The 27,127-nt window shown below is 39.7% G+C and overlaps 2 protein-coding genes across 4 annotated transcripts in view; both read left to right on the top strand.

The window, feature by feature from the left end:
• Positions 1 to 37: 37 nt before the first annotated feature.
• LOC129392445 (uncharacterized) lies at positions 38 to 21,019 on the top strand. Its single transcript, XM_055087390.1, is given in 8 exon segments — positions 38 to 109; positions 5,566 to 5,682; positions 16,927 to 17,125; positions 17,241 to 17,419; positions 17,422 to 17,487; positions 17,845 to 17,876; positions 18,036 to 18,123; positions 20,885 to 21,019. Coding segments are annotated over 8 exon segments (888 nt in total).
• A 2,311-nt stretch (positions 21,020 to 23,330) lies between these two features.
• The window catches only part of MED23 (mediator complex subunit 23), a 39,021-nt gene continuing 35,224 nt past the window's right edge, over positions 23,331 to 27,127 (top strand). For all 3 annotated transcript variants that reach the window (XM_024122512.3, XM_055087498.1, XM_055087497.1), the window contains exons 1-2: positions 23,331 to 23,457; positions 25,819 to 25,930. In XM_024122512.3, the coding sequence (XP_023978280.1) occupies positions 23,426 to 23,457; positions 25,819 to 25,930 (144 nt within the window). In that variant the 5' untranslated portion in view covers positions 23,331 to 23,425. The remainder of the gene's footprint in view (positions 23,458 to 25,818; positions 25,931 to 27,127) is intronic.

Consider the following 27,127-nt stretch of genomic DNA (forward strand, 5'->3'; position numbering starts at 1 on the left):
CAGATGATCTCCATGCTAATAAATGTTGGATATTATAATGGAGAAATATCTTAATCCTTCAGCTCCTGAGGGTAGTAAAGCTCAGAGAATCTACCTGGGACACGTACAGGTATGTACAGTAGAGATGTTGGCATTGCCCAGTTTCTAGTCATATTTTCTGCTATAACAATTCCCCTGAGTCCTAAGCTCCAAACTCTTTTGAGTTTCTCAAGTGTTAGAAACTTCTCCTAAACATTGGACACCAGCCAAATCCACAGATTCCGGGCAATTTAGACTTTGGACTAGACTGCCTGTGTCATCTGAACCTGTGCTTTCTAAGTTACTTGAACCTTGGAAGCCTCACTATTCTTCTTCCCTTCAGTTTTAGAACACTCTCCACCTTCTGGGTTCTGAAAGCTTAACTCTGCATATTCTAATGCTTAGAACACTTGGGCTCTGAAAGGCAGCTATCATTACATCCCCCACCAATCATAAATATTTTTTACATTCTACAAGGTCCCCCTGTCCACAGATTTCTGGGAATTTTCTAAAATCACAGAAAGCCCACTTGTTAATGTCTCAGGAAAACCCCAAGGGCCTGCCAACATCAACTTCCTTAGTTCTTATAGAACTGCCCTTCCTGGTTCTCCCACTCACGCTTGGGTGGTAGTTGGACAAGCCAGACTGGGAAAGTTCAGAGAAACTAGATACTCTGGGGGTGGTGGAGGTGAAGTAGATATTAGGCTCAGGTCCAGCAGAAAAAGTCCATCAAGACAGGGAGACCTCAAGTAACATAAGAGCAGTGATGCGTGGGCAGGTGGCCAACTGCAAGGAGGGCTTATTATGAAAAAAGGCTAACCAGATAGGCAGCTGGTATAGAAAGCACAGATGTTAGCCCTTGGCAAGTGGAGATCCAATATCGGAGCTGAATCTAGACCAAGCTGTCCAGGTGGGACTGGTGTTAGCAATGCCAAACCAGGGCCAAGAGGCAGCAGTATATAGGAAAGGACAAGGCAAAATCTCACCATGGACTATAGGACCCTGCTTCTTGGAACTGAAATACTAATAAAGTGACTGGGTTACTAGACATTCAAACAATGATTGATAAAGTAGAATCAATGCTTGTGGACTGATATCAGTATTTTGCGTACCTACGTGTATGAAAAAACACTTTTCAAGATGAAATACATGAAATCTCATTACCAGTCAGCACAGATGAATATTGAAGACAGGTAACAGTAATTTTGAACCTCAACTAAACAAAATGTTATCCCACAACCCTAGGGGAAAAAAAAGCTCTACTACTTTATTTTTAATTTTATCAATAAAAATTTGTGAAATTTGTTTCCTTTTACTATATAAGTACACACATTTTTAATTTCATACACATACCTACATAGTATCTTTGGTTATGCCTCTTAGCCCACAAAGCTTAAAATATTCACTAACTGACCCTCTGCAGTTTTGGAGGCTGGCACTAATGTACTTAACCAGAGAAACCCACCCCAGCTCATCACTTGAACCATTGATTACTACCTCTGATGATTCAAAAAGTCAGAAACCTGATTTGATGCCTCCAATTGTGGCAATTGTATTCTACTGAACAGTCAACTTTTCTAAGGTTGTGTCTGGGGTCTGGAGAACTACTTCTCTTTCTTTGCCTCAAGTGCAGATCTGCCCTACTAGTGTTAGAATTCTAGTGGCCCACTCTTGTTCATTTCAAAACTCAGAAATAATTTTATTTCCAAAAAATGTCCAAGCTTTCCTAGGCTCTTGTTGTTTTTAGTGTTTTCAAGGGAGTGTCATTCATGACACAATTTCTAGGGACATCTCCAGAAGAGACATCCCAAAACGGGAGTCCCGCCATGCTACCTGAGTTCACCAGTGTTTGGGAGAGCAGCCCCACAAGTGTCAGTCCACGAAGATAAGGGCTGCGAGTTCACTGACAGGCACTGGGCTATTTCCCCAAAACTTGGAATCTCTCTGGCATTCCAGCTCCACTGAGGCAGGGGCTACATTAGTTTAGCCTTGCCATTTTGTTCCGTTTTATCTAGCACAATTGCTGGCACCTAGAAAACATTCAATGAACATTTGCTGAAATTATTTAATGGTTTCAGAAATGACCTTGGAGGTTTAAGTCATAAATGTCTAGTGAAACAAATTGTTATAAATTATGACAGACTTACAGGTATGTGATCCAAATCTTTCTCTACATCCAGCATTTCAGAAATAGCTATTACCTCAAAGGAAGCCTCACCCATGAAATAATGCCACGTTGGGTGCTTTTATTCAATGCAGAGTAACAATAATAACTGAGAACCACCAAGCCCCAGATTTTATGCCAGGTGTTAGGAGCTGCAGGAATGTTCCGTTTCTGTATCTCTTCTAAAGAACTTCAGTCTGGTAGAAGAAACAGACATGTTAAACCATAATATAATGTGAGATGTGCTATACTAGTAGTATTAAGGAAATGCCAGGGGAATAGAAGAGGAAATAATAAACTTTTTTCAGGGATTTCAGAAAGGTACCTATATTAGTTTGCTAGGGCTGCCATAACAAGGAACCCCAGACTAGGTGGTGTAAACAGCAGAAATGTATTCTCTCATAAGTTTGGAGGCTAGAAGTTTAAGATCAAGTTGTCAGCAGAGGTGCATTTTTCTAAAGCCTCTATCCTTGACTTGCAGATGGCTGTCTTCACACAGTGGTCTCCCTGTGTGTGCACTTCCCTGATGTCTTTGTGTCATAATCTTCTCTTAAGGACACCAACCATCATGGATTAGGACCCACCCTAATGACTTTATTTTAACTATTTCTTTTCCTCCCAACTTTTTATTTTGAGAAAATTTAAACCTAGAGAAAAATGGCAGGAATTTTGCAATCATCACATGTTATTTTAAATATTTTACCACATCTGCTATTTCTCTCTGTCTCTTCCTGTCTCTCTCTCTCTCCTCTCTGTCCCTCATCTTCTCTCATCAATCTATTATCTTTATATGAACTATGTGAGAATTATTTACAGATGTCGTAATTCACTCCTAAATACTTCATTGTGTGCTTTCTGAAAGTCATGCGTGCACTGTATTGCATTGTGTAAATAATAAAGTGTAAATAATAGCTATAGAGTCAGAACAATATAAACAGTCTGTAATCTAACCAATAAATTCTGATACATGAGTGGGATAGAGAAGGAGGAAATGTGAGAGGCATTCAGGAACACTAAACGCTCATCTTTCATAGTAAGTCAATACATAATACCTAGAACTGAAAGAGCAAGAAATGGTGGGATAAAGCATATTGTTTAAAAAAAGAATTGAAAGTGGTTAATTCTGGGTCATGAGAGTTGAAGGTGGGGAGGAGTTTGGTTGGAATGGATATACTTTAAATATGAGGTTTGGAGAATTAGTCATCTTTTTATTGAAGTATTATTGATGTACAATATTATATAAGAATTAGTCATCTTTCAACATTTACATATATTATTACTTTGAAAAATTATAATACCAAAAAGAAATTAACAATTATAGTAATAGTCTTATCAATTGATTTCACAGTGAATAACCAAAAACTAAAGTTTTAAACTCTGGACAGCACAATGATCACTACTGGTCTGAGTTAAAGTACTATTGCATCAAAGTTTCTATAAACAAATAAATGACCCAGGACACTGATGTTTTTACGTGACTGAATCGATTATAAAAATCAGAGTTCTTCAGTCTGTAAAATCTATGTGGTATGATTAAAAGAATAATAAATTTGGAGTCAAAAAGCATTTGTGGCAAAAGAAAGAAAGAAGAAATGAAAAGGTTAGAACTGAAGAAATTGAAATGTGAGTCTGTTGAAAATGAAACGCCAAGGTTGGATTTAGAGGCAGAGAGTAACATGATAAAAGATGCACTTTAGGAACATTTTCCCGGTTCTAGAGAATGGAATGGACCGGAGTGGGGAGAGATGAAGGCAGAGGGGCCAGGTAGGTGTAGCGGTCACAGTCCCGTGAGAGGCCACAAGTCAGATGAAGGCTGTGGAAAAGGCTAATACATGTTGGGTTTGAGAAATATGAAGCCTGAGCTTGGAGAATGAGTCTATACCCAGGTGACCTAGAGAAGAGTGGGGCCTGAGCAGAGAGAGGGGCATCAGGATGGGAGGCTAGTTTTCTGGAAAGCTGACAAGTAGGTTTTGGACCTAATGAGGTAGAGGTATTTACAGAACACACATCTTGAATTATTCAGCATCAAAAGTAAAGAGAATGTCTTTTAGGAAAGAAGTGTAAAAATGCCTCTATTGTATTTTTTAAAGTAGTACTTTATAATAAATAGTATAACACATCCAATAATCTCTCCCATCCCTCTCAGGCAGCCAGTGTTGATACTTAGGCATTTATATAAGTTTTCTGTGGCTGCTATAGCAAATTACCACAAACAATGGCTCAAAACACCACTAATTTATTATTTTACAGTCCTGCTGGTTTAAAGTTCCATCCAGATCTCACTGGGCTAAAATCAAGATGTCAGATGGGCTGAGCTCCTTTCCGGAGCCTCTTGGGGAGAATCTGTTTTGTTGCCTTTTCCAGCTTCTAGGAGCCACCTACATTCCCTGTGACTCCCTTCCTCCGTCTTCTAGGCTAGAAAACGTGCATCTTCTTTTTTTTTTTTTTTTTTTTGCTGTACGCGGGCCTCTCACCGTTGTGGCCTCTCCCGCTGCGGAGCACAGGCTCCGGACGCGCAGGCTCAGGGGCCATGGCTCACGGGCCCAGCCGCTCCGCGGCATGTGGGATCTTCCCGGACCGGGGCACGAACCCGCGTTCCCTGCATTCCTGCATTGGCAGGCGGACTCTAAACCACTGCGCCACCAGGGAAGCCCATTTCTGACCATTCTTCCTTAGTCATATCTCCTTCCGACTACCCTCTTCAGCCTCCCTCTTCCACTGCTAAAGGCCCTGCAAATTACGCTGGACCTACCCAGATAATCCAGGATAATCTCTTTATTTTAGGGACAGCGGATTAGCAATCTTCATTCCATCTGTAAATTTAATTCCCCTTTGCTATGTAATCTAACATATTTTCAAATTCTGGGGATTAGGACATGGACATCTTTGGGGGGAGCCGTTATTCTGCCTACCATAGGCAAAAATACTTTTATGCTTTCGATGAAATAAAATTTCTATTTTAAGGCAGGACAAGAAAAATTAAACATAAAATTCTCTGTGTTTGTTTGGGCCTCCTCCCTCCCTAATGTGCTGTGTTCATCTGCATTGCACATTAACCAGAGCTCCTCAAAGATGGGAGAGGCTGTTCAACTGTAAAGATCAATTTTTTTCTTTCTTCTGACGCTAGCAATTTAACTTCTTAATGAATAGCATGGGGTCATGGTGACTTCCTGCTCACTTTGTACGTGCTTACCTGGACTATGCACCCTTGGTGCACTTTATGTAAAATATTATTGTGTCATTTGATAAGTGATCCTTTGCCTTGAAAATGTATATGGCTGGGCCTTTGACTTCTAACAGGCAGAAAGTTCTCAGAGCTGCCCAGGTTATAATCCTCAGTTTGGCTCAAATAAAATTCCCTTTTTTTCTTCTTAACTCGACAGTTAATTGAATTTTCGTCGACATTTTCTTGGCGTGGTCGGCAGGTTATCAAACCTGGCGTCTACCCTGAACCAGTGGTTGATACCAGCATGGGACCTTTGAGCCCCACCTGTTTACTGGTATTCCTCAGGTGCTTTGGTGAGTTCTTGTGATATCCAGACATCATTGCTTTAAATGTCCTGAATTTTACTCCAGCTGTTTTTCTTGGAATTTGGAGTCCTAAGAGTAAACCAGTACATTTCCTAGGTAGGGACCTAGGGGGAATTTTGGAGTAAACTGGCTGGCTGTCCTTTTTTAAAAGTTGCCTTAAATTGGAAAGATATGTATATTTGGTCTGAACAAACTGTTTGCTAGTGAAATGAAAGACTGAGCCTGGTCAAGTCTGAAGAAAAAGAGACATCTGCTCCTTCTGGCCACAACACATGTAGTGTCTGAGGGTCAATCCTCCTGCCAGGTAGTGGTCCCACAGAGGATCCCACTACAATCACTAAGTAAATCCTGCTTGCCAGGTTGCATAATAAAGGCTAATCGCCTAGTGCCCTGAGCAGTTTTAGACCACTGGAGGGAGAAACAGACTCATAAGAGGGTTGAACTGACCCAGGCTCCGTGGGGAGCTAGACTCAGGAACAGCACACATTCGATCCAACTCACTGTCGTCAGAAATTGTTCAGATCATATCTAAATTAGGCCATGAAACTAATAATGGGAAACTGTGCCTCAAAGGCCAAACAGCTCCTGGATGGGCAGCCACTCACTGGAACTCTGGCTGGCTTCATATACAACTGGAACAAAGCCAATGCTTGCAAGCACTTAACGCTTAAATGGTCAGGATGAAGCTCTTTTGACATTCTAGAGAAAAACAGCTTCATAAAACACCTGTTCAAAATTCTGACCCCAGGAGAATAAAAGTATTCCTAGGAGAAACCTTGACGTTATAACTCTTATTATGTCCTTGAAATGCAAACACAGCCCACAACACCTGAGAGTACAGCGTTAGCTCAATTAGTAGAACTTAAAACTGAAAGGAAGAAAAAAAAGGAAAAGAGCCTTTTTAAAACTCAAGAAGGAAAATTATGAGATATCTGTCTGTGTTTGTCTTGATGTATGCTTGTCTGTGTGTATAACACCCTACCTCCAGATGGTGTTATCAAAATTAATTTGTAAAAGAACTCTATTTAACTGACTTAAAGATAAGTGCTAAAAAATCAAATATTTCTAGATGTAACTTAAATTGGCCCAAATTTGTAAAGGATCACATGATCTAGGATTAATCTTTAATGAATAAAAACAAGTTAAAATTCATGATTTAAATAATATGGACATGTCTTTAGAGTCATCAGCATTAAGTATAATACTTTTGTTGTAACTAGGCTTACTGAAAGTCAATAAGCTCATATTATCTATCTTACAAACTCTGTCAATGAGATAATTAATGGCCTGATTATATTTTCATAAGTAATAAAATATAAATGGGATATAAGCTTTTAGTGAATTCTTTTTTTTTTTTTTTGTTGGCCTCACCCGTTGCGGAGCACAGGCACCGGACGCGCAGGCACAGCAGCCATGGCTCACGGGCCCAGCCGCTCCGCGGCATGTGGGATCTTCCCGGACCGGGGCACGAACCCACGTCCCCTGCATCGGCAGGCGGACTCTCAACCACTGCGCCACCAGGGAAGCCCTTGGTGAATTCTTTAAGAATAATATGTTTTATGGAATGTCTACCTAAAAACAGTTTCTCTGGATTTTTGGCAACCTGAAACTTTAGAGTTCTCCTAAATTAAATTAAATTATGGAAATTCATTGAATGTCTAGATCATTTTTAATAAGATAAAATACTGAAACATTGATTGCTAAAGAAGTCTATGTTTACCTATTTTTGACCTCTTATTACAGAGAAACTAAATATGTTTGAAACTATTAATAAATATATTTTGTGCTTTTTAAAAGCATATATTTCTAGAAATATATTTTTAGAAATCAATTTTAAAAAGAGAATCTTGAAAAAAGAGTTTTATGCATGGTCAAGACTAAGATTAGATTGAATTTAATTAAATAAGTGAATTTTAATATTAAAGGTGAAATGATGTAAAGCTAGAATTTGTTTTTTTTCTCTGTCGAGAGGACAAAGTTTTCTTGAAATATTGATCTGCTTTTGATAACAGATTGTAAAGTTTCTTTACCAGTAACTCTCTGTACTTGCCTTTGAAATCTTATTGTCATTTTGCTTATGTGAATAAGTATTGTTTCACACTGACTTACTTACAATCCTACTTGGCCAAAATGTTTAGAACCTTTTGATATCTTTGACAACCCTTCTGAAATCAAATTCATGAAGTTCTTTTGACCTCCAGCTAACTTTGGGATGCTTCAGAGGGTCCTTGAACATCCCAAAGAAATAGGTAAATATTATTAACATAAAGGTTCGAGAAATTATATGAAGCTCCTAAAATTTGAAGTGTCCTGGTATGTCGTCAGTGTTAATTCTAGTTATTATCCTAAAATGTTGTATGTCACAGAAATTGCCAAATTTCCTTAATGACTGCATCATAATCAGGTCTTGAACAATGCTTTTTAAGTCTTTCATTTATAGACAGTTACTGTCTTACTCTGATGCTTTTACAAAAATGCTTATAGATGACTTGCTTTTATGCTCCAAAACTAAATTAGACTAGGTAGCAAAAGGACTTCCACTTTGTCTGAAGGTTATTTCAGAAAGGCTACTGAAGAAACAGGAATAGGGTCTCCTTTAAGTATTTATGTCCCACACCCAGTTGAGTCTCTTCTAAACTCTCACCACATTCAGCACATTCTGAAAGCCAACAAACTTCTTATGAAGTAATGCTGCTTTCTGCACCTCATACCACCTTGGTTTGATGTAATAACATTAATCTTGTAACTTTGCTTCCAGCATCACAGGAAGAAAACAACTACGACTGCGTTTTGTTGACAGATTATCTTCTTGCTCCCTGGAATGACTTACAAGAAGCCCCATTGATAAGGCTGATCTAATTAGATTTACAGATGGTTCCTACTTAAGGGATGAGCAGGGACATTACAGAGCTGGAGATGCAATCACATCCGTAGAGGATATAACTGAAAGCTTTTATTTATCAGAAAAAAAGTCAGCACAACAAGCCAAATGAATTGCCTTAACTCTAGCTTGTCAACTAGCTAAAGACCAGGTGACAAATATTTATAACGATGGTCGCTGTTCTTTTGGAGTGGCACAAAACTTTGGAATGCTATGAAAACAATGAGGTTTTTAACCTCTTCAGGACAACCTGTAAAAACTAAAATAAAAGACAGGTTGCAGAGTTATTAACTGTTATACAATTGCCAAAACAGTTAGCAGTTATCAAGACAACAGGGCATTCCAAATCTGACACTAGGGAAGCTGAAAGAAACAGCTTGCTGTTGCTGCAGCCCAACAAGCAGCTTTAAATATTCATCCTGTTCAGCCTCGAGAATGCTCTCTGTTAACCCTGCTAACCCAGTAAAAGGTTTCTTGCTACAGGCTCAAGAAATTGCCACTACAGAAGGGAAACAGACACGGCAACAAAAGGGGGGAACTTTGACCCCACCACGCATATATGGTTTAGACCTGATGAAAGAAAACAAAACAAAACTTATAGTGTCTAGTGAAGCCGAATTGCCCTTACTCCAGCATGTACATTCTTTTTTTAAAAAATAAATTTATTTTTGGCTGCGTTGGGTCTTTCTTGCTGCACAAGGGCTTTCTCTAGTTGCAGAGAGCAGGGGCTACCCTCTTGGTTGCGGTGCGCAGGCTTCTCATTGTGGTGGCTTCTCTTTGTTGCGGAGCACGGGCTCTAGGCACGCGGGTGCCGTAGTTGTGGCTCGCGGGCTCTAGAGCGCAGGCTCAGTAGTTGTGGCGCATGGACTTAGTTACTCCGCAGCATGTGGGATCTTCCCGGTCCAGGGCTCGAACCCATGTCCCCTGCATTGGCAGGCGGATTCTTAACCACGGTGCCACCAGGGAAGCCTCCCTAGCATGTACATTCTTTAATCCATTGGGCATCTGAGAAAACGGTTTTCTGGGAAAACAGTATTTTGGAAACTTTCACCCACAATGGTTCAAAGGAAATATATTACATTATTGACAGGGTCTTATTAAGACACTTTAAAAAAATTAGTAACTACCTTTACAGCAAACTCCCAAGAAATGAAAAGGATCATAAATTACAACCTAGAGATTTTGTTTATTGTAAAGGACATCAAATAAAAGATTCTTTGCAGCCACAATGGGAAGAACCTTGTCAGGTATTAGTAACTAATCCATGCACAGCCAAACTGAAAGACATTAATTCATGGTTCACATCTCTCATTTTAAAAAGCCTCCTCCACCTGAATGGACTTTGACCCCTGTTTCTACACCTGGCTTCAACTAAGACAAGCATCACCAAGCTAGAGGGAGAAGAAGATGACAACAGTAGGAGACAACTGACCGGTCTATTCCCATCCTCCAAAGAATCTAAGCTGCTTCATCTCCATCCTCAGCATCTAGGGTTTCCAGCTTTCCATTAGAATTGCTATATCCTATTCCTTAGGGAGGTAGGTGCATCCCCTGATCCTCAAATCTCGCCCAGTATTTCTTCTAAACCAAAGGTTTATTTTCTAAGAGACAGAAAGAAAACCAAATTTTCTTTCTGTCTCTTAGCTCACTCCATTATTTACAAGCCCAAAGTGATTATCGCATTAGCTGATGACTCAAACAACCCATCCTGGCTTTCAGGGCTCTCCAATTCTGAGAGGTACTACCTTTGACTCACTCTCCAGGATGATTCAACTATTTGTCCTAAGACCAGCTCTAACAGCGATCCAAATACACTAGCCGTTTTTACAAAGACATCCTGGTTGCTCTCACTTTGCCCAAGTCCTGCTGGTCACCTTTACCTCTATTTCTGCCTTAGCTTGTTTTCTGAACTTTTGACATATTTCCTGTTCTCAGCACCAAGCCTCCACTATGCAAAATTGCACTGATAAAGCACACTGATTTGGCCACTAGTATGCTTCCTTAGGTACAGTTTTATGTTCACCCTTTGGCTCAATCTGCTGCTCCACATAATTTTTCTTTCTGCTAAAGCTTTGGTCATGTATGAGGAAAGCTAGGACAGCTCACACTGTATTTATTTCTAAAACTACCCATCTATTAAATCCATGAGTTCATATCAAAATATCCAATTTCAATCGAGCACTGTAGGGTTCATCCTAGTTTTCTCTTTCCACTTATGTATTCCCCTTCTCCCACAGTGTGAAACCAGACTTTCACTGAACTTACTATTTCTGCTTATTTGATAAACTCCCCTGTATGCAACCAGCCTCTCAACCTCACCACCACCCCTCCCATGCTTGGATGCCCATGTCACGCCACTTAGGTGCCTACAAGCTCCACCGAGCCACACCCCCCACCCCCCATCCTGGAGGACAGAGCAAATAATCAAACCAAAAAGGATTATTCTCAAGCCTCAAAATCTAGTGGAAATTGCCCAGCTAGATTTCAGAGTTGCTTAGAACTTGTGACCCCTTTATTCTTTTCAATTTTTCCCTTTTGGAACGGGAATGTATATATCCTAGGCTTGTCCTGTCATTGTGCTTTGGAAGCAGATAACTTGTTATCTGGTTTCACAGCCTCATAGCTGAAGGGGAATTTTGCCTCAGAATGCCTCACACCTGAAGCACCTATACCTGATTTAGAGGATGTTTAGATGAGAGTTTGGACTTGGAATTGATGCTGGAATGGTTAAGATTTGAGAGCTGTTGTAATGGGTTGAATGTATTTTGCATGCTAGAAGGACATGCATTTGGGGGCCCAGAGGAAGGAGTTTTGAGGCTGAATTGTATGCCTCCAAATTCACATGTTGAAGATGTAATTTATTTGGACAGAGGGTCCAAATAAAGAGGTAATTAAGTTAAAATGAGGTCATAATGGTGGGCCCTAATCCAATATGACTGGTGTCATTATAAGAAGAGAAAATTAGCCACAGACATGCACAGAGCGAAGACCATGTGAAGACACAGGGAGAAGACAGCCGTCTGCAAGCCAAGGAGAAAAGCCTCCGAAGAAACCAACCGATAAATTTATGAATCATAAATATTTCTTATATATTTATCAAAATAAATAATGATAATAATGGATTTTGACTTATTGAGTAAAATAGGAAACCTTGATCTCAGATTTCTAGCACCTTGATCTCAGACCTCTAACCTCCAGAATTGTGAGAATGTACACTTCTATTGTTTAAGCCAGCCAGTTTCTATTGTTATGGCAGCCCGAGCAAACTACTACAACTCAGCCTAACTCTTGAAGCTACTCTGCAGCAGGAAATTTGAATTCTTTCATTTCAGGTTTTTAGAAGCTCTTACGTGGTAACAAGGGCATATTGTGTTTTATATACATATTACAAATGTTAGGGAACTAACTATCTGCCAGGTCAAAGCCACGACAGGAGAATTATTAGCTCGTCACCTAGCAAGTGAATGACACGAGTTCAGCTGTACAAGGTATTCCACAGCCTTCAAAAAAAAAAAAAGTTAAAGGGCTTTTGGAGGCCTATGACTCCCAGCAGTTTTCTTCACTAGTTAAAGTTGATTATTCAAAACAAGGCATGTTTTGTTAGGAGTTGGCGATGATAGTGGCATATGCAAAAAAAAAATACAATCTCAATAAAATATTAGCAGATAGAATCCAGAAATATATACAAAGGATAACATTTCATGACCGAATAGTATGTATCCCATGGAAGCAAAATTGGTTTAGCATTTTGATGGGGTTCAGGGCAGGCTGCCCCAAGATGTGCCACTCTGGCATGCTGAAAAGGCTCAGGAAGAACCTTTGAACTTCCCCCACTTATTGTCTAAAAGAATTTAAGATAGAAGACCTGTTTGAGGAAGGAGTCAACACCATAGATACTATAGTAAAATATGAACTAGGTGTAGTAGACAGGGAGGAACCTACCAAGGCTAGTAAGATCAAAGTCCTATCTGTGTTCCACTGTCTCTAGATGGCCCAGCAAACATATGCTTACCAAATATTAATTCTTTTCATCTTCCTGTGAATGCCTTACGTCCCTTTGAAGTCCCAGACCCCTACCTCCTTCTCTCCAGTCCAGAATAATAAATATACCTCATCTTGCCTTACTGTCTTTGGAATTCTTTATGCTTATGAGGGTTCCCTGTATATATGTAATAAATTTGATTTTCTCCTGTTAATCTGCCTTATGTCATTTTAATTGCCATCCAAAAGAACTAAGAGGAAAAAGAGGGGGAAATTCCCTTCTCCCACAATTCAAAACCCCATCAGTTAAACCCATCACATTAACAGAGTAAAACTGAAAAATCTCAATAGAGGCAGAGAAATATTTGACAAAATTCAATATCTATTCATGATAAAAACTTCCAGTAAACTAGGAATAGAAAAGAACTCAATCTGACAAAAAGCATCAATGAAATGATCAGGAAAATCAGTGAAAAACCTACAGCTAGCATCAGACTTTATGAAAGGCTGTTTTCCCCCTAAGATCAAGAACATGGCAAAGGTGTGTGTTCTCACCACTTCTATTCAACATTGTACTGCTGAAGGTCCTTGCCAATACAGTAAAGCATGAAACAGAAATAAAGGAAGAAGTAAGTTGGAAAGGAAGAAGTAAAACTGTCCTATTTACAGATGACCAATTGTGGACATAGATAATTCTAAGGGTTCTATAAAAAAACTACTAGAACTAAAAAGTGAATTGAGCAAGGTCACAGGATTAATGACCAATATCCAAAGATCAATTGTATTTCTATATGTTAGCAATAAACAACTGGAAAACAGAATTTTAAAAAAGCTACTTGAAATACCATCCCCCCAAAACGCATATGAAATACATAAGATTAAATTTAACAGAAGATATGCAATATCTGCACACTGAAAACTAAAAAAAATATTGCTGAAAAAAATAAAAGAAGACTAAATAAATGGAGAGATCAACCCTGTTTGTGGACTAAAAGAGTTAATATTGCTTAGGTATCAATTATCTCCAAATTACACTATAGATTCAATTTAATCCCAATAAAAATCTCAGTATTTTTTGATCAAAATTGACAAGCTGATTTTAAAAGTTATATGGAAATGCAAAGGATTTAGAATAACTAAAATAAGCTTAAAAAAATAAATTTGGAGAACTTAAGCTACCTTACTTCAAGACTTACTAACTAGCTACAGCAATTGAGACAATATGATATTGGCACAAGGATAGACAAATAGATCAAAAGAAGAGAATAGAGAGTCTAAAAAGAGACCCAGACTAATACAAGGCAATGCAATGAAGAAAGAAGGGTAATTTCAACAAACGGTGATGGAACAAATGCATGAAACTAGAGGTATGATTCATCCTTTGGCAAAATTCCTTTCTATGAACATGTGAAACTACAAAACAAATTACCTGCTTCAAAATACACCGGTGAGGGCTTCCCTGGTGGCGCAGTGGTTGCGCGTCCGCCTGCCGATGCAGGGGACACGGGTTCGTGCCCTGGTCTGGGAAGATCTCACATGCCACGGAGAGGCTGGGCCCGTGAGCCACGGCCACTGAGCCTGTGCGTCCGGAGCCTGTGCTCCACGATGGGAGAGGCCACAACAGTGAGAGGTCCACGTACCACAAAAAAAAAAAAAAAATACACTGGTGAGACCAGCATTCCTATTCCCAAAGGAAGAAGTCAAAAAGAAGGGGTCACATGGGTCCCAAGCAAGTCTGAGACCTGGCAGGGAAAATTCCATTAGATTTTAAGGCTCAAGAAAAATTCTCTTTAGCTTGAGGCTCTGTTCTCTAGGCCCATCAGGGTGACAGCTGAGCAACTCAGCCCTAGGCAGCAGCCATGACCCCTCTGGAAACAAGGAGGAGAGGGCCCTGCCCCACCCTAACACATACACACACATGCACCCCACCTACAAAAACTAATTAAAGACGAATCATGGAACTAAATATTTGAACTATATATCTACACTATCTATACTAACTATAAAGCTTAGTTCTTAGAAGAAAACATTGGAGGATAGCTCCATGACCTTAGGGTAGACAAAGATTTCATAGGCTACTTAAAACAATAACCATAAAATTTAAACATAATAAATTGGACTTCATCAAAATTAAAATTTTCTGCTAATCAAAGACATCATTTTAAAAATGAAAAAGCCAAAACAGAGAGAAAACGTTCACCATGCATGGATTTGATAAAAGACTTGTATACAGAATATATAAGTACTCCTACAAATAAATGAGTATATAAGAAATCACCTGATTAATAGTAAGCAAAAGACTTAAACAGACCCTTCACGAGAGATATCTGAATAGCTTATAAGATACACATTTTTTTAAAAATCAACATCATTAGTCACTAGGAAAATCCACACCCATTGGGACGGCTAAAAGTAAAAAGATTGACAACACTAAATGCTGACAAGGATGTAGAACAATTAGAAACCACACAAATGTGTAGTATCAGAGCGTAAAAAGAGTAAAAACCATTTGGAGAACTGTTTGCCAATTTCTTATAAAGGTAAGCATCTACTTAACATATGACTCCAAAATTCTGCTCTTAGAAAAATAATATATGTCTACAGAGAGACTTGTTTGAGAATGTTCATAGCAACTTTATTTGTAGTAGTCAAAACTGAAAATGTAAATATCCATCAACAGGTGAATTGAAAAATAATCTGTGGTATATTCATACAATGGAATGATATACATGGATAGATCTCAAAATACAAAGTTGTGTGAAAGAAGTTAGACACAAAAGAGTAAATACTGTGTGAATCCAATTATATAAACATTGAGAACATGCAAACTAATTAATGATTACTTAAATTAAACCAGTGTTTGCCTCTGGGAGGGGGATTGGCTGCAAAAGGACTCTAAGAACTTTCTGGGAAGATAGAAATCTTCTATATCTTGCCTGAGGTAGCAGTTAAACAAGTGTCAACATTTGTCAAAATTCATGGAGCTGTATACTTAAAATATGCATTTCACTGTATACAAATTATACATCAATTTTAAAAAATGACTTGGGGGGAAACACTTGAAGAAGGTCTAGAAATGGATGGTCAACTTTTATTCTGTGAATAGAGCATCAGCAAGCATAATATAAAAATTAATTTGTATTTGGTTATGACAAATAATTCTTACCTGACCATTTTAACTACTTAATTGTACAAGCCCTGGCCAATATCAAGAGTAGCTGGCATTTGCTGAGAATATACCGATTTCTCTGAAGAACCTAGGGGCAGGACAGGAATAAAGATGCAGACTAGAGGATGGAGTTGAGGACACGGGGAGGGGGAAGGGTAAGCTGGGACAACGTGAGAGAGTGACATGGACATATATACACTACAGAATGTAAAATAGATAGCTAGTGGGAAGGATCCGCGTAGCACAGGAAGATCAGCTCGGTGCTTTGTGACCACCTAGAGGGCTGGGATAGGGAGGGTGGGAGGGAGGGAGACGCAAGAGGGAAGAGATATGGGGACATATGTGTATGTATAACTGATTCACTTTGTTATAAAGCAGAAACTAATACACCATTGTAAAGCAATTACACTCCAGTAAAGATGTTTAAAGAAAGAGGAGAATATACCAATTTCGAAACACAGAGCCGAAACGTGGAAATCTGCTAGTAAATGAAAGCTGTCTTAGAAGTGAATCTGGTTGAAGACAATCTACAATAAAATAATCTGTTTAGCATAAAAAAAGAACAATAGGTTGCTTGGATTTTAATAATTTTAATAATTCTGGCTCTGTCACCCTTCTATAATAGCTCAGATATTCTGCAAAATACACTCTGCAATACAGTTCATTGAATACCTAACACCGTGTCTAACACTGAGGGAACGGTGGATAAATATTCCATAAATGAAGTCCTCTACGACTTATACACAAAAGTGTTGTATGAAGACAAAGAAGAGACACCTAAATCAGCTTGAAGAATGAGAGCAAGTTTCCACAAAAATGTCAACTGATGCTTGAAAGAATACAGCGGTGGGAGGCACACCAATCAGTGTATCTGCTCCGACCATGCCACTGAATCAACCTTCCTCTTTGCCACCCTTCTCCATCCCTACCCACCACCAAAGAGGCTATATGTATTCAATAATTGATAACTATTATTATTTTTAGATGATCATAACTGAAAACAGTATATATTATTATTCGATTATTTTAATTAAAAATCAGTAGTGATGCGTTCATTCACCTTTTCACCTTCATTGAAAGCCTGATGTGCTTCTGGCACTCTGCAAGGCACTGAGATTACCATAGTCGAGAAGGCATTGTCCCTGTCGTCTAGAAAAGTGAGCTTTCAACTCCTGGCTCCAGGCTGCTGACGGAGTCCTAGAAGGTCAGCAGCTCGTAGACATCAGGTTGACCCAGGTCGCAAGAGAAGCATTTCCAGCAGGCTCTAGCCCCTGGGTCTCAAGCTTGTTTTCTTCCCGCCGTGCAAAAGCATTAGCACCAAGCTGGAAGCAATTCCCGCTTCAGCCGGGAAGTGGCGGCCTGCAGCCGACCGGGCCTCGGGGTGACTTAGGCTCGAGGTTCCACTTAGGGGCGCTCTCGTCTGGCTCGCGCGCCGCACTTCTCCACAGACGGAACCATCTGACTGGGTCCCTGGTTTCTGCGGGTTTCGTAATCAGCGGGCGCTTCCGTGCAGCTTCCGGTTGTTTGCTGGGCCCTGCAACAAACAGGGGACGGACTCAGGCTGGGCGCTTGGGGAAGAAACCGACCCCGGCGAGCTGAGGTTTCCTACAGGCGTCTGCGGCCCTCTGCCCCTCCATTGCCGGATCTCGGGCCTGACCCGGGCAGCGCGCCTGGTGTCCAAGGAAGGCGGGGGAAATGGTCCAGATGGAGACGCAACTGCAGAGCATTTTTGAGGAGGTGGTGGTGAGTGGAATGGCCAGGGATCCAGGACGATGGCTGGGAGAGGGGGTGGCTCGCGGGCAACGGCTCAAGAAACCCGGCCCGGGCAACGTCTCCCCCATCTCTTCTTTGTTGTGAAACCGTGTATGTGTGCAACGGTTGAGCACTTCTCAAACTGCTGTCCAATTCCAAGTCTCCTTTGAAATCCACAACACCCTTTGTTACAGGCCAAGCAAGCAGGTATTGTTTGTTCCTGCGCGTTGCTGATTAAGGTGATTTGCCCTTGTTGCATTGTATTATTTTGCCCGGGGAAGCCCCTCCCCCTCCCTTTTTAAAAAACAAAATTCACAGCGTTTACTTTTTTTTTTTTTTTTTTAACAGAAAACGGAAATTATAGAAGAGGCTTTCCCTGGGTGAGTATATGCATGGCAGATTTTTGTGTTTTTACCTGAGTGTATCTTTGTAAGATTTTATTTAGGTCTGTCTTGGAGGTTTATAAGATCCCCCTATTCTGGTTATGTTGAATTACCCTTTTAAAACTAGTGGCAAATAATGGTATTTTTGTTTTTTAGCATGTTTATGGACACCCCTGAAGATGAAAAAACAAAACTAATTAGCTGTTTGGGGGCCTTCAGACAGTTTTGGGGTGGTCTTTCTCAGGTGAGCTCTGCATTTTTAATACACTCAGCTGATGATTTTTGACCCTCTCTTTTTTCACATTTTCTTTGATGTTGCTGTTAAGGTCTTTCTGGAAAAGGAGAAACAAAATTGTCATCGTCTTTTATTTGTCTATTCTGATTTCCATTTGTTTCCATTTTTATTCTTCCAGTAGAGAATCTGTATTGAAAAATCAGGTTGACAACAGCACAGTGTGAGTTTTTTTTAATAAATCTCTCCCAAGTTAGATTATATAAAACCATTTTGATCCTATGCTGATTTATTTGGTGCACTTCAAAACAGCTGTGTTAGGGATTGTAATGGATAAAAATTTCATTCATTTACTCAACAAAGGAACTGTCCCAGCATTGATACAAAGATGCCACAATAAGGATACAAAGATATAATAAAATTGAGGAAAGACACAGTAAAACTTAGTAACAGAACATTCACCAGAAAATGCATCCTTGAAAAAGATAAAATGTGTGATCCTTAAAGAGCTCATAGTCCAGTGGTACCTTATCTTCTCATGGTGCATTTTAGTAGGAAAATGAGAACTGTTTGCACTTGAGCTGCTGGTGGTTAAGACTTGCTACTCAGACATGAATCACAGAGTTTCAATACATTAGTTTTTTAAAATTTCTTTTACTTTTAATTATATTTTTCCTTTTTATTTATTTATTTATTTTTGGCTGCATTGGATCTTCATTGCTGCCTGCGGGCTTTCTCTAGTTGTGTCAAGCGGGTGCTACTCTTAGTCGCGGTGCACGGGCTTCTCATTGCAGTGGCTTCTCCTGTTGCAGAGCACGGGCTCTAGGCACGCGGCCTTCAGTAGTTGTGGCACACGCTCTCAGTAGTTGTGGCTCGTGAGCTCTAGAGTGCAGGCCCAGTAGTTGTGGCTCACGCACTTAGTTGCTCCGCGGCATGTGGGATCTTCCCGGACCAGGGCTTGAACCCATGTCCCCTGCGTTGGCAGGCGGATTCTTAACCACTGCGCCACCAGGGAAGCACCCTAATTATTTTCTAATAGATAATATATTCATACGGTACAAAATGCCAAGGGTTGGACCAAAAGTTGGACCCAGTGATGAATCTGTCTTCCATCTCTCTTAGTTTAATTGCTTGTTTCTTTTTCTGTCTACAAACAGCATTCCCAGTTTATGTTTCCTTCTAGAAGCGTTGTTCTTTTTAATACATTTATTTTATTTATTTATATTTGGCTGCATTGGGTCTTCGTTGCTGCGCGCAGGCTTTCTCTAGTTGCGGCAAGCAGGGGCTACTCTTCCTTGCGGTGCGTGGGCTTCTCATTGCAGTGGCTCCTCTTGTTGCAGAGCACGAGCTCTAGGTGCACGGGCTTCAGTATTTGTGGCATGCGGGCTCTAGAGCGCAGGCTTAGTAGTTGTGGCGCAGGGGTTTAATTGCTCTGCAGCATGTGGGATCTTCCCCAACCAGAGCTTGAACCCGTGTCTCCTGCATTGGCAGGTGGATTCTTAACCACTGCACCACCAGGGAAGCCCCTAGAAGTGTTTTATGCATAGAATGTTCATATGCTGTGTACACTGTTCATTAGCACCTTGCTTTTTTCCTCTTAATATTAAATTCTCAAAGTAATTCTACATCAATCCATTAAGAGTTACTTCTGCCTTCCTTTCTTACTTTCTTATAGCAACATAATATTCTGTTATATGGCTGCATTTCCTTTATTTAACCAGTCTCCTACCAACTGACAGGTTGCTGCTTACCTTTTTTCATTTTAAATGATACTATAATGAACAGTTTTATGCATGGGACACAGAATAAATTTATAGTATTGCTGGGTCAGAGGGTATGTCTATGTGTAGTTTTTATAGAAATTGCCTAATAGCTTTCCATAAGGGTTTTACCAATTTATACTCCCGATAGCAATGTATAAGAGTATCTGTTCCCTAGAGCCTCATAGTAGAGTGTTAATGAACTTTTTGATCTTTGCCAATCTAAAACAGGAGAAATTTTATTTCAGTGTGGTTTTATTTTTGCATTTCTCTGAGTGATGTTGAACATCTTTATGACATACTTTAATATTTTAATAATTCGTTAAACATTTTATGAGTTAAGATACAGCCCTTGTCTTCGAAAATTTTATATTCTAATGGAGGAGCCGGGAAGAAAATAAGTATTTCTAAATCCGCATTATATGTTCAACAATAGAAGTGTGTATCAGGGACAGTGGTAGCACAGAGGAGCAGGACATCTTGAGGATATCCTAGAAGATAATCTGTGATTTGGGTACTACATTTTGGTATCAGATTTAAAGTTTTGCAAGTCTAGAAATTGGATATGTCATTAGATTCATAACTCATTGAGCTCTTAGGGATTAGACTCACGAAATTCTCATGAGGCTGATGTACTAATTCATAGTGGATTTTTCCCCCAGTGACAGGAATATTTATATCTGCCATTAAGGGCACTGCTTACAATGCCGTACACAATCTTTGCTAGAGTTTTCTATTGATCATGAATATGTTAATAAAATCGTACTCTTTTTGGAGGTGCCGTGTAGTAAAAATGGTGGAAGTTTATATAATTGTATGATTTTAAGCTTACTATAACTCAAGTACTAAATCTGAATTTTTTCAGTTTTTTTTTTTAGAATTTGTTTTCATCCATGAATTTATAATGGAGTATCTCATTCATAGTCTTGATATACTCCCAGGTACTATTAGCTATTTGTTAGTTACAAAATGTAAGTTTAGACCTAAAACGTAATCATTTTCTGATTTTCCAGGAATCTCACGAACAATGCATCCAGTGGATTGTTAAATTCATTCACGGCCAGCATAGTCCTAAAAGAATTTCTTTTCTTTATGACTGCTTAGCAATGGCGGTCGAGACTGGTCTCCTTCCACCCAGGTACGTTTAATGGTGAATATGAGCAATCTAAAGAATTTTCTTTCTTTCTTTTTTTTTTTTAATAAATTTATTTATTTTATTTTATTTTTGGCTGCATTGGGTCTTTGTTACTGTGCATGGGCTTTCTCTAGTTGCGGTGAGTGGGGGCTACTCTTCGTTGCCGTGCGTGGGCTTCTCATTGCGGTGGCTTCTCTTGCTGCGGAGCACGGGCTCTAGGGCGCCCAGGCTTCAGTAGTTGTGGCGCGTGGGCTCAGTAGTTGTGGCTCACGGGCTCCATAGTTGTGGCTCACGGGCTCTGGAGCACAGGCTCAGTAGTTGTGGCGCCTGGACTTAGTTGCTCCGCAGCATGTGGGATCTTCCCGGACCAGGGCTCGAACCTGTGTCCCCTGTATTGGCAGGCAGATTCTTAACCACTGCGCTACCAGGGAAGCCCAGAATTTTCTTTTTTATTAATGTTTAGAAATTGGTTGAGGTTGTTGTTGTAAAAGGATAAGGGAATGAAGAAGGAAGTTGGGCTCAACAAGAAATCCTTTATAATATCTCAGCTTTAATTTCTAGGATGCAGTCTTCTTAGAATTGTATACTTACAGTGCTCAAAACCAGGCAGACTTTGCCTTTCAGTCCAGAGACTAAAATCACTCATGTTGATGAGCTTGTTCCAGTTAACTTTTGTTGTTTTTGTTATGTTCACTAGTTTGTTTATTGTATTTTTTAGATTCTACATATAAGTGATATCATACAGTATTTGTCTTTCTCTGTCTGACTTACTTCACTTATGGCTGCATTGGGTCTTCGTTGCTGCGCGCAGGCTTTCTCTAGTTGCGGCAAGCAGGGGCTACTCTTCCTTGCGGTGCGTGGGCTTCTCATTGCAGTGGCTCCTCTTGTTGCAGAGCACGAGCTCTAGGTGCACGGGCTTCAGTATTTGTGGCATGCGGGCTCTAGAGCGCAGGCTTAGTAGTTGTGGCGCAGGGGTTTAATTGCTCTGCAGCATGTGGGATCTTCCCCAACCAGAGCTTGAACCCGTGTCTCCTGCATTGGCAGGTGGATTCTTAACCACTGCACCACCAGGGAAGCCCCTAGAAGTGTTTTATGCATAGAATGTTCATATGCTGTGTACACTGTTCATTAGCACCTTGCTTTTTTCCTCTTAATATTAAATTCTCAAAGTAATTCTACATCAATCCATTAAGAGTTACTTCTGCCTTCCTTTCTTACTTTCTTATAGCAACATAATATTCTGTTATATGGCTGCATTTCCTTTATTTAACCAGTCTCCTACCAACTGACAGGTTGCTGCTTACCTTTTTTCATTTTAAATGATACTATAATGAACAGTTTTATGCATGGGACACAGAATAAATTTATAGTATTGCTGGGTCAGAGGGTATGTCTATGTGTAGTTTTTATAGAAATTGCCTAATAGCTTTCCATAAGGGTTTTACCAATTTATACTCCCGATAGCAATGTATAAGAGTATCTGTTCCCTAGAGCCTCATAGTAGAGTGTTAATGAACTTTTTGATCTTTGCCAATCTAAAACAGGAGAAATTTTATTTCAGTGTGGTTTTATTTTTGCATTTCTCTGAGTGATGTTGAACATCTTTATGACATACTTTAATATTTTAATAATTCGTTAAACATTTTATGAGTTAAGATACAGCCCTTGTCTTCGAAAATTTTATATTCTAATGGAGGAGCTGGGAAGAAAATAAGTATTTCTAAATCCGCATTATATGTTCAACAATAGAAGTGTGTATCAGGGACAGTGGTAGCACAGAGGAGCAGGACATCTTGAGGATATCCTAGAAGATAATCTGTGATTTGGGTACTACATTTTGGTATCAGATTTAAAGTTTTGCAAGTCTAGAAATTGGATATGTCATTAGATTCATAACTCATTGAGCTCTTAGGGATTAGACTCACGAAATTCTCATGAGGCTGATGTACTAATTCATAGTGGATTTTTCCCCCAGTGACAGGAATATTTATATCTGCCATTAAGGGCACTGCTTACAATGCCGTACACAATCTTTGCTAGAGTTTTCTATTGATCATGAATATGTTAATAAAATCGTACTCTTTTTGGAGGTGCCGTGTAGTAAAAATGGTGGAAGTTTATATAATTGTATGATTTTAAGCTTACTATAACTCAAGTACTAAATCTGAATTTTTTCAGTTTTTTTTTTTAGAATTTGTTTTCATCCATGAATTTATAATGGAGTATCTCATTCATAGTCTTGATATACTCCCAGGTACTATTAGCTATTTGTTAGTTACAAAATGTAAGTTTAGACCTAAAACGTAATCATTTTCTGATTTTCCAGGAATCTCACGAACAATGCATCCAGTGGATTGTTAAATTCATTCACGGCCAGCATAGTCCTAAAAGAATTTCTTTTCTTTATGACTGCTTAGCAATGGCGGTCGAGACTGGTCTCCTTCCACCCAGGTACGTTTAATGGTGAATATGAGCAATCTAAAGAATTTTCTTTCTTTCTTTTTTTTTTTAAATAAATTTATTTATTTTATTTTATTTTTGGCTGCATTGGGTCTTTGTTACTGTGCATGGGCTTTCTCTAGTTGCGGTGAGTGGGGGCTACTCTTCGTTGCCGTGCGTGGGCTTCTCATTGCGGTGGCTTCTCTTGCTGCGGAGCACGGGCTCTAGGGCGCCCAGGCTTCAGTAGTTGTGGCGCGTGGGCTCAGTAGTTGTGGCTCACGGGCTCCATAGTTGTGGCTCACGGGCTCTGGAGCACAGGCTCAGTAGTTGTGGCGCCTGGACTTAGTTGCTCCGCAGCATGTGGGATCTTCCCGGACCAGGGCTCGAACCTGTGTCCCCTGCATTGGCAGGCAGATTCTTAACCACTGCGCTACCAGGGAAGCCCAGAATTTTCTTTTTTATTAATGTTTAGAAATTGGTTGAGGTTGTTGTTGTAAAAGGATAAGGGAATGAAGAAGGAAGTTGGGCTCAACAAGAAATCCTTTATAATATCTCAGCTTTAATTTCTAGGATGCAGTCTTCTTAGAATTGTATACTTACAGTGCTCAAAACCAGGCAGACTTTGCCTTTCAGTCCAGAGACTAAAATCACTCATGTTGATGAGCTTGTTCCAGTTAACTTTTGTTGTTTTTGTTATATTCACTAGTTTGTTTATTGTATTTTTTAGATTCTACATATAAGTGATATCATACAGTATTTGTCTTTCTCTGTCTGACTTACTTCACTTAGCACAGTACCTTTCAAGTCCATCCATGTTGTTGCAAATGACACAATTTCATTCTTTTTTTATTGATGAGTAGTATTCCACTGTGTGTGTGTGTGTGTGTGTGTGTGTGTGTGTGTGTGTATGTGTATGTATGGCATGTCTCCTTTATCCATTCATCTGTTGAGGGACACTTAGGTTGCTTCCATATCTTGGCAATTGTAAATAATCCTGCTATGAACATTGGGGTGCATGTATCTTTTCAGTTTAGTGTTTTTGTTTTTGCGGTACGTGGGCCTCTCACTGTTGTGGTCTCTCCCGTTGCGGAGCACAGGCTCAGCGGCCATGGCTCACGGGCCTAGCCGCTCCGCGGCATGTGGGATCTTCCCGGACTGGGACACGAACCTGTGTCCTTTGCATCGGCAGGCGGACTCTCAACCACTGCGCCACCAGGGAAGCCCTAGTGTTTTTGTTTTTTTTGGCTATATACCCAGGAGTGGAATTGCTCGGTCGGTTCCAGTTTACTTTTGCTGCATGATGAATTACTTCAATACTTTGTGGCTTAAAACAATAATAATCCTTTTATTATTAACATTTATGATTATAGTGCTTGACTGGGCAAGTAGTACGTAGTTTTTTCTCAGGTCTCGTGATTGCAGTCAGATAGTAGCTATGACTGGAGTCATGACCAAGGTTTCCCCATTCATATCTGGTGGATGATACCTGTCTGTCATCTGAGACATCAGCTGGCACTGTTGGCCAGAACCTACATATGCCTTCTCCGTGTAACCTGGACTTTCTCACAGCATAGTGGAGTCCAAAAGCAAGCATTCATAAGAGGGCTAGGCAGAAGCTTTATCACCTTGCCTTGAAAGTCATACAGCATCCCATTTGCCAGTATTAGGCCTGCCCAGGTTGATGGGTAGAGAATGACACTAATACTTTTCATGGGAGGAGTATCAGTGTCACATTTTAGAAGAGCATGTGGGATCAAAAGTCTTATTGCAGCCATCTTGGAAAAATACAGTTTGCCACAAACTGGTAAATGGCAAATATTTAACCAATAGCTTTTGGTACATATCTTTCTAGTAAAAATGTTATGTAATTAATATTATTTAGTTCTACTTTGTATTTAGTCTTTCATATAAGTAAAAAATGTAAAATACTATATGTAATTTTTTGAAAGTGTGCTTGAATAGTATGTACCTTTATGAAAAATACTTACTGGGACTTCCCTGGTGCACCGTGGTTAAGAATCCTCCTGCCAATACAGGGCACATGGGTTCGATCCCTGGTCTGGGAAGATCCCACATGCCACGGAGATCTAAGCCCATGCGCCACAACTACTGAGCCCATGTGCCTTAGAGCCCATGCTCTGCAAGAAGAGAAGCCACCACAATGAGAAGCCCGTGCACCACAACGAAGAGTAGCACCCGCTCACCACAACTAGAGAAAACCTGCGCCTAGCAATGAAGACCCAACGCAGCCAAAAACAAAACAAACAACAACTTACTATGGCAAATATAATATCCAGAGTATGCAGACCTTGGCTATTAGAGAACTTGCAAAAATTCTGTCTTGTAATTGGAATGGGTATTCCTTTTTTCTAGGATGGTTTGTGAATCCCTGATAAACTCTGACACACTTGAATGGGAAAGAACACAGCTTTGGGCCTTAACATTTAAACTGGTTCGGAAAATAATTGGAGGAGTGGATTACAAGGTATATTTTTTCCTATTTATTCAATATAAAAAGTAATCGTTGTTCGGTGTGATTACTTTTTCACTGTACATATCTTAATTTCACATGGGAGAAATGAAGTGGAACCATTTACAAAATCTCCTTTTTTGTTGTATTTCCTGAAGGGATTTAAAATTGCTCAGTGTTTCTCACAGCTTCTCTGCTCCCCTCCCAACATTCTTAAAAATGCAGGTGGCTGGTAAATTTCTGTGACAAGTAGGGAAGTCACCAAGCAGACTCTGGGTCCCTTCATGCCACAGATCTTATGATGTTGGGGCCCCTTTCCAATTAAAGAGCACAGAGCAGGTGTGTATGGAACTGAGAAGCGATGCAGGCATTAGCTGATGAAGGGAGCAAGTCCTGCTTCACCTTGACCTCCCTTGGACACGTTTCCTTCCTTAACTGGTGTCTTCAGCACTCTGCTCTTGACCAAAAACAACAGCATACACTCTCTAATTGTGTCTCATAATACATCTCAGGAGCTCCATAGCTGCAGAAGCTTCTCCTTCATTCAAGCCACTTTTGTTATTGTCCTTTTTGAAAGACTTGCCAATACCTGACCCTGTGCTTTATGTCTGTATTTTTGCTAATCTAAAATGACTTAACTGATAAGTATTGGTTTGAATCGTGATTTAATACAGAATTAATTCTAAGAAGCTTTTTCTGATTGTTTTCTCTGTACTTGTACTTCACTTTTCTTAGCATTAATATGTAGTTTTTACCTCCTTACTTATTTGTATGGTGCTTTATAATTGTTTCTAATTTCTTTCATATATATGTTTTGTCTGTCTTTTTTACAAGATTGATCACATTGTTTATACTATGGAATGAAATTTCTTCTCTATATATCAGATGCTGCTCTGAAATAATGCAACTGGTAATAGATATGAGTAGATGACCAGTTAACAGAATGGCCTTATTCGATAAGTTGGAGGGATTAAAGTATGTGATGGATGATGAGAAGGGGAATAAAGTTAGAATATGCAACGGGAAGGAGTAGAAAAGGTCATCTGCCGGAAAGCTTGTATTATTGTCCATGTTTTCAGAGTATTTTCAAGTTATATTCAAATATATTTCTGTCTGTTAAGCTCAAATTAAACTTTTTGGACCCCCATAGTAATAGAAACTCTTCTAATGTTGTGAAGGTCAAAAAAGCTTAGCAGTGTGGAAAGTTTAATT

This window comes from Physeter macrocephalus, chromosome 10 (assembly GCF_002837175.3).
Source record: "Physeter macrocephalus isolate SW-GA chromosome 10, ASM283717v5, whole genome shotgun sequence".
Lineage (NCBI taxonomy): Eukaryota > Metazoa > Chordata > Mammalia > Artiodactyla > Physeteridae > Physeter > Physeter macrocephalus.